General features: G+C 43.6%; 1 protein-coding gene across 1 annotated transcript; it reads right to left on the reverse strand.

Annotated features, from left to right (window-relative positions):
* Positions 1 to 913: 913 nt before the first annotated feature.
* On the reverse strand, positions 914 to 5625 carry LOC140387756 (hyaluronidase-1-like). Its single transcript, XM_072470899.1, has 3 exons — positions 4645 to 5625; positions 2453 to 2542; positions 914 to 1634 (listed from the first exon to the last, which is right to left on the reverse strand). The coding sequence occupies exons 1-3, from the start codon at positions 5572 to 5574 to the stop codon at positions 1314 to 1316; spliced, it is 1341 nt and encodes a 446-aa protein (XP_072327000.1). The 5' UTR covers positions 5575 to 5625; the 3' UTR covers positions 914 to 1313.
* Between the last annotated feature and the right edge of the window lie 397 nt (positions 5626 to 6022).

Raw genomic sequence — 6022 nt, forward strand, 5'->3', positions numbered from 1 at the left:
CCCAAATGAAGAAATCTGCCCCGTATTTATAGCTGGATTCCCTCGTAATTTCACATTATGCATTCCATCGCAAGTCCTCCCTGTTCTTAGTGTGGGTGCGGCCTTGCCTCTTGTGCGCATAAATGAAAAATGACCAATTTCAGGACGAGAACGTGTGCTGCGGACAAATGGAAAGAGCAAAGGCGGGGTGTTTCGGGGATAATTTTGGAGCACATTTTTGCCGATGCTGAAACTGTCTAAAAACCCAACCACAACCACCTAATTAATCAAATTTGCTGTGAGTATCATCACAAAGACTAAAATTTACACATTAGCCGGTTTTGCTCCCATGGATACTTTCCATCAGGCTGACACACCTTTCTCTCCCACTTTTGTCTGTCTTTACTTCTTGAAGCTGTTGACTCCTTGCTGAGATACAGTCAGTACCATGCGTCCTGGAAGATACCTTCCCAAATGGATGATATTCAGGTGCAGGTGTCCACAGTGAGTGCAGACAGACCTTTCAACCTGAACCTTCACATTTGCCCTCAAAAGGAGGAGATCCCAGACCTGCAGTTGTGATTCTTGGGATTTGAGACTGTAAAGGTGATAACGGAAATTTAAGTATTTGCTGGTGAGCTAAATAAAATAGTGAAATGTTGTAAATAATAATTGCCTTAGTGGTGCACTGCAAATATCGGACTGAGGCATGGCTCTGTTCCTACAACAGGCTTCAAACCCTGAGGTTTGGATCAGATCTTGGCGATGAGGTTATACCTGGAGATGGGGAAAAAAGTAATCCAAGGGGGTCAATTTTCACTTTGGAAAGTAGGTATTGATAGGATGAGAATGATCTGGGGGGGGGGGGGGGGGGGGGGGGTGTACCCTTATTGCTGCTGATGAATGTGGCTGAAACAGAAGTAGGCCTTTTCCCCATGCAAATTGGGTTCCAACAGGCACATACCTCCTGGGGCCGTGGAGCAGTGACACGCATCAAGACCCCATTTTGACAGCTGCAGCATGCCTGCTAAATACAAATAAGGCCAGAGCCTCAAGGCTGGCCAACCAGTTCGCTCTGTTGGTTGACACCCTGAGATCAACATCGACTCCACGGTTTGAGCTCCTGATTGCTGTTTTGTGATTACCCTCTGAAAGGTGTACAAGTGTAGGCAGTATGGGGATTACAGCAATTAAATTAGCTTACTGACACCACCACTCTAGCTTCATGTAAGAATGTTCATTTCAAAGTAGCACCTGAGATTTGCAATTTTGAATCACCACCTTAAATTGATACATTAAGAAAAAAAAGAAGAAAGTAATGCTGAATTCATCATCTAAAAAGTCGATGTAGTCTCACAATTGGGCCCCATCCCACTCTTGTAGCACTGGCACGTGAACTGCTCTTGCATGCTATTCAGAGCTTCAGAATCAAATTCTTGACGGAGTCGTTCAGAGTCAGTGGAAATAAGATCAGAGATCACATTGCTGAATTTGGGATCAAGATGCAGATAAGCTTTGGATTCAGGGTCCTTCCGCACACATCGTCCGTTGCCATTGCACACAACCTTACTGCACAACATTGTTGCTCTCGTAACGTTTAGGATGTACGGTCCAAGTTGATTGTTAATGTAGTTCTTCAGATTCATGCAGGTCTCCTAATAGAAAAATAGAAATACAAATACTTGCTAAGAGAGTTCCTAAAAATTAATTCAGCACTTTCAATGTTCTTCAATATGTGGTAATTTGAACAATGGATCAAGGTACACTAATGGGTTCTGCCATGAATTAGCTGCTCCCAATGGATTATCTGACAGAGATGCCAAAAGGTGGAGATGATTTAATCTAAGTATTCTTTATCTGAAACCCTTGGGGCCGATTTTATAAAACTTCAATCACGGTATGTTGGCGTTGCTGGCTCTGCTGACATTTATTGTCCATCCCTAATTTCCCTTCAACTGAGTGGTGTGCTGAGCCATTTCAGCGGGCATTTAAGAGTCAACCGTATTGTTGTGGATCTGGAGTCACATGTAGGCCAGACCATTTAAGAATGGCAGATTCCCTTCACTAAAGGACATTAGTGAATCAGATTGCATTTCAGTATTCAGATATTTTTGGTTTTTGGACCTAATGTATATATGGTAGGCCCAGACCGACTGACATTGCAATAGCCTAAGCCCAGGCTAGCTATAGTCTACAAATACTAGGTTGTGTCTCCATTTGCCAACTTGCACACACCCTACGTCTCACCTGTTAACTATTATTGCACCTAGAGTACAATATTACATTGCTTTATTAATATAAAAATGAATTGCATAGCCTTTCAAAAAAGTGCTTGGTTTTGCAAGTGTTTGGTTTTTGGACGAACAGGTGAAGGATATTCAACTGTAATAATTACACGTTGTCTCCAGCTTACAGCCACTTAATACATGTCCTCAGCTAAATGTGTTCACATGTTAGGGAATGAAATACTCACCATTGTGCGTGCATAGTAATTATTTCCCCATAGAACCATTCCAGAGGCCCCCATGGCTGCACTCTCGCCAATGGTGTGGACCAAGTCAATCTGGAAAATGACAGGTAAAGATGTTAAACACATATTGGAGACAATAGGTACTCTGGGTCGAGCCAATTTTCAACTTATGAGAAGATTGAAATATTTCTCATGTTACTTTACAAAGTAACGTACAACATACCATGTGATATCGAAAAACAACAAAATGGAGAAGCCCCCTGTGCCAACTGAAGCTGATCTCGAGCCAGCTGATGGATGCGTCTCAAAAGCACCATCCGGGTTAGTTGTCTTTTCGTTTTGTCTTCCCATGCCTCATACACAGTTCGTAATAATCTCACCGTGAGTGCATTGTCTCGGTATGAACGCAGGTCCTAATGTCCCCCAAGGTTGGTATACTGCCACCTCCCGAAAGCCCCCCTTTCTGATTCCCTTAAGGGCCTTCCCCCTTCCCCAGCTTTTAGCTTCACTCTCTGCCACCTGCCACTACCTATCATAAAGTGGGCAAACCCTGGCACCTGTGAATTTTGCCTTGATACCAGCTGCTTGTACTTGTGAAAGAGTTGGAAGATTTCAATATGAATCCACATTAATTGATAGTTGAGTTTTACACTTCCTGGAATCAATACCAGTAGTGGCAGAGAGAATGCAGAGGGGCAGAGCAGTTTGGAGACTATTTCCTCAGCACCTGGTGGGAAATCTACCTCACAATATATTAGTGTTTGGCTCCATTGCTCTAAAGGGCTGATTCCACCAACTAGATTGATTATTTATTTACTTTATCTTTGTGTATAATATTTCAGCTACTTTAATATTTAAGTATTTTTCTAGATCAGCGATTCACTGAGAATCTCAATAGCGGGGCAGGAGAGTGATGAGGTGTAAGGAGGGAATTCCAGAGCTTAAAAATTGCTTAAAGAGTAGCTGAATGACGGAGACAGACAGAGGGTGGTATTTATCTGTGGTTCGCCATTTCAGATAGCGGGCCCGGACGTGGGGAGCACTATTGCTCTCTCCCTTTGTGCCTGTTCCCACGTGATTAGTGTCAAAATGTAGTGTTGGTGGCGGAAAGGGGCGATGCGTGTGATCAATCGGGGGGGTGCGGGTAGACACGTTTCATTGGTGTAACTGTTGTTATTTTTAAAAATATTTTTACTGGTGTTTTCCACTTCTTACAGAGTAACAGCTCGTGTGTATCTGGTATTTACAAACACATTTGTGCCTTATTTACAACGGTTTTTATGTGAGGTGCACCATGTTGTGTTCTCTATTTTGCTTTACCTGGATGGTTCAGATGCGTAGTGTTGAATAAAGAACACAAAGCTTTGTTAACAAACATAACTATAGATTTATTACACTACTAACTAAGTTTCATTCACATTCCTAAAGCAGAAGGTTTCTATATTAAGCTATGCTATCTCTAACTAGCAGACTTTCTCAAATACAACTGCTCCCATGCACTCTTCTAACTCCTAACTCTTAACTCCCAGAATCCCCAAGTCAAATGATATACATATGACTGTTCTGTGGTTCCCTCCAGAGGTAAGAAGCATTATCACTAACTTGTTAACTCTTTACATCCCAGTCAATATACATACCATTACATAGGGTGAGCAGGATTCTCTGGGTGCAATTCGGGATGCAGAAGCCAAGGGTAAGAAAAATGTGATGTACATATACAATTGTTTATAAATATGAGAAATGCCAATAAAAAGATTTTTTTTTAATAAAGGGATGCAAAAGCCAGGGCAACGGCACACTTTCCCAGATGAAAATCTGGCTGAAAATACCCCAAAGACTGCCACTCTTGGGCACGGCTCCACCCTCACCCCCACAACCTTAGACGTTGCCTCGAAGAAGGCTGTTGTTACTTAACAATGCATTACATAGGGGCGGGCTGGAATAAAGCATCCTCCACAAACAGTCATTGGACATGGCGCACAGCTCTCCAAACAACCCATCTACCCAACCCTTCAAGCACTACAAGCCCTTCAAATGGCCGCTTCTGCAGATCACGATTGGACTTCCCAGCCATCTCGGAACCCATTGAATTGGAATGCAATAAAGTATTTGTTTGTAGTTTTAGTTACTTTACATCCTACATCTCTGCTTGGACCTATGCCATTTGACTTATTCTGGAACAATTTCCTGCTTACCTCAGAAAGGAAGTCGAGTGTATGTCGGTATGAATATCTGCCGTAAACTAAAACAGGCAGGGCTTCATTGGATCGACCAAGGGCAGCAACACGCAGAGCCTCCTTAACCCTGTAGTGAACAAACTTTTGAACAGTAACTGGCTCTGCTCCCTGAGCGATGTAGACACTGGGATACAGGCACTGTGATACCTTCCAGAGCCATGCTAGCTGGTTATTTCTAGGGATGTCTACCTCCGAGCACTGCCCTGTGTAACCGGTTTGCTCGTTTGCCTTGAAGTAATTATAGCAGTCGGGGAATAAATAGAAGCCCCAGTAACTCTTTGATCTCAGAGTCTTTCCTAGCTCTAGTGTTTGACTCATAAAATTTTGGGCAGCTGTTTCATATTTATTTTTGGCAATCGGCAGAATCTCACTCTCAGGTAAATCAGTGTTTTTGCTTTTTTCCAGCTCTACAGATTTTTTCCTGTAGATATCCATACTGCCCCAGTTGCGGACCCAAAGTGGTCGCCAATCTTCCCAATCTACCACTGCAAGACCACTGAAGTCTTGATCCATTACTTTGTCAATGTCTGTTGTTGACACTTCGAGGTGCCTGGACAGACTGGCATTCTGGACAAGACCACCATTCACTGGGGTCCCCTCTGCGGTATAGTATGGGTAGAGCCCCAATTGTTTCTTGTCAAATAGGGTGATCTTCTTCCCCATGAGGAGCCCATTTTCATTTTGTACAATGTCAAAGGCACTCAAATCCAAAGTAACATCATATTTAGTTTTACATTTTGCAATAGGCGTGTTCCAAACCACAGTGAATGGCTTATTGTAGATCATTGGTGAGGCTAATGTTGTCTTCACTTCTACCCCCCATATGATGGCTGGCTGGATGGAGAAATAAAATAAGGTGCATGCGGGTAGGATAAGACCTGGCAACATGACTGTGGCTCTTTTCCCAGCAGCTGGTGAAGATCTCCCAATTAATGTGGATCACTCTGAAAGACAGAAACCAAAGAAATCTTATTTGGAAACCAAGGAATTCCACACCAATTAATCAATCACTCGAGATCCAGTGCACAATGGTTAGGCATACAGTAAAAGGACAGAGGACTTCAGGATCTCATCCCTCATCCCACCACCGCTGTTATCCACCCAGTAGCTGGCGGCAGTCTTACCAAACGGGAAGCCTGAAAAGCAACCCTGACCGGGGGCCTTTTCAGGCTTTGCAGGGGTGGGGAAGGAGGGTAGTTCCCGCATTTAAAAGCAATCAGTGCCTGATCAAAGAGGCTTGACATCGAGAAGGGGAGCCCATTGAGAGTCACCCCCGCCCTTGCTCACAACCTATTCTCCCCCGCAGCCCCCAGCCTGTATCCCTGCTCCCGCCATC

This window comes from Scyliorhinus torazame, chromosome 13 (assembly GCF_047496885.1).
Source record: "Scyliorhinus torazame isolate Kashiwa2021f chromosome 13, sScyTor2.1, whole genome shotgun sequence".
Taxonomy (NCBI): Eukaryota; Metazoa; Chordata; class Chondrichthyes; order Carcharhiniformes; family Scyliorhinidae; genus Scyliorhinus; species Scyliorhinus torazame.

What these genes read in the sequence shown, in the direction of transcription:
- LOC140387756 (XM_072470899.1), bottom strand. Translation starts at nt 5,574, where the DNA reads ATGTTGCCAGGTCTTATCCTACCCGCATGCACCTTATTTTATTTCTCC. An exon ending in CACTCGACTTCCTTTCTGAG is followed by an intron (nt 2,543 to 4,644) that starts GTAAGCAGGAAA and finishes GTCATTTTCCAG; the next exon opens with ATTGACTTGGTCCACACCAT. An exon ending in ATTACTATGCACGCACAATG is followed by an intron (nt 1,635 to 2,452) that starts GTGAGTATTTCA and finishes TTTTTCTATTAG; the next exon opens with GAGACCTGCATGAATCTGAA.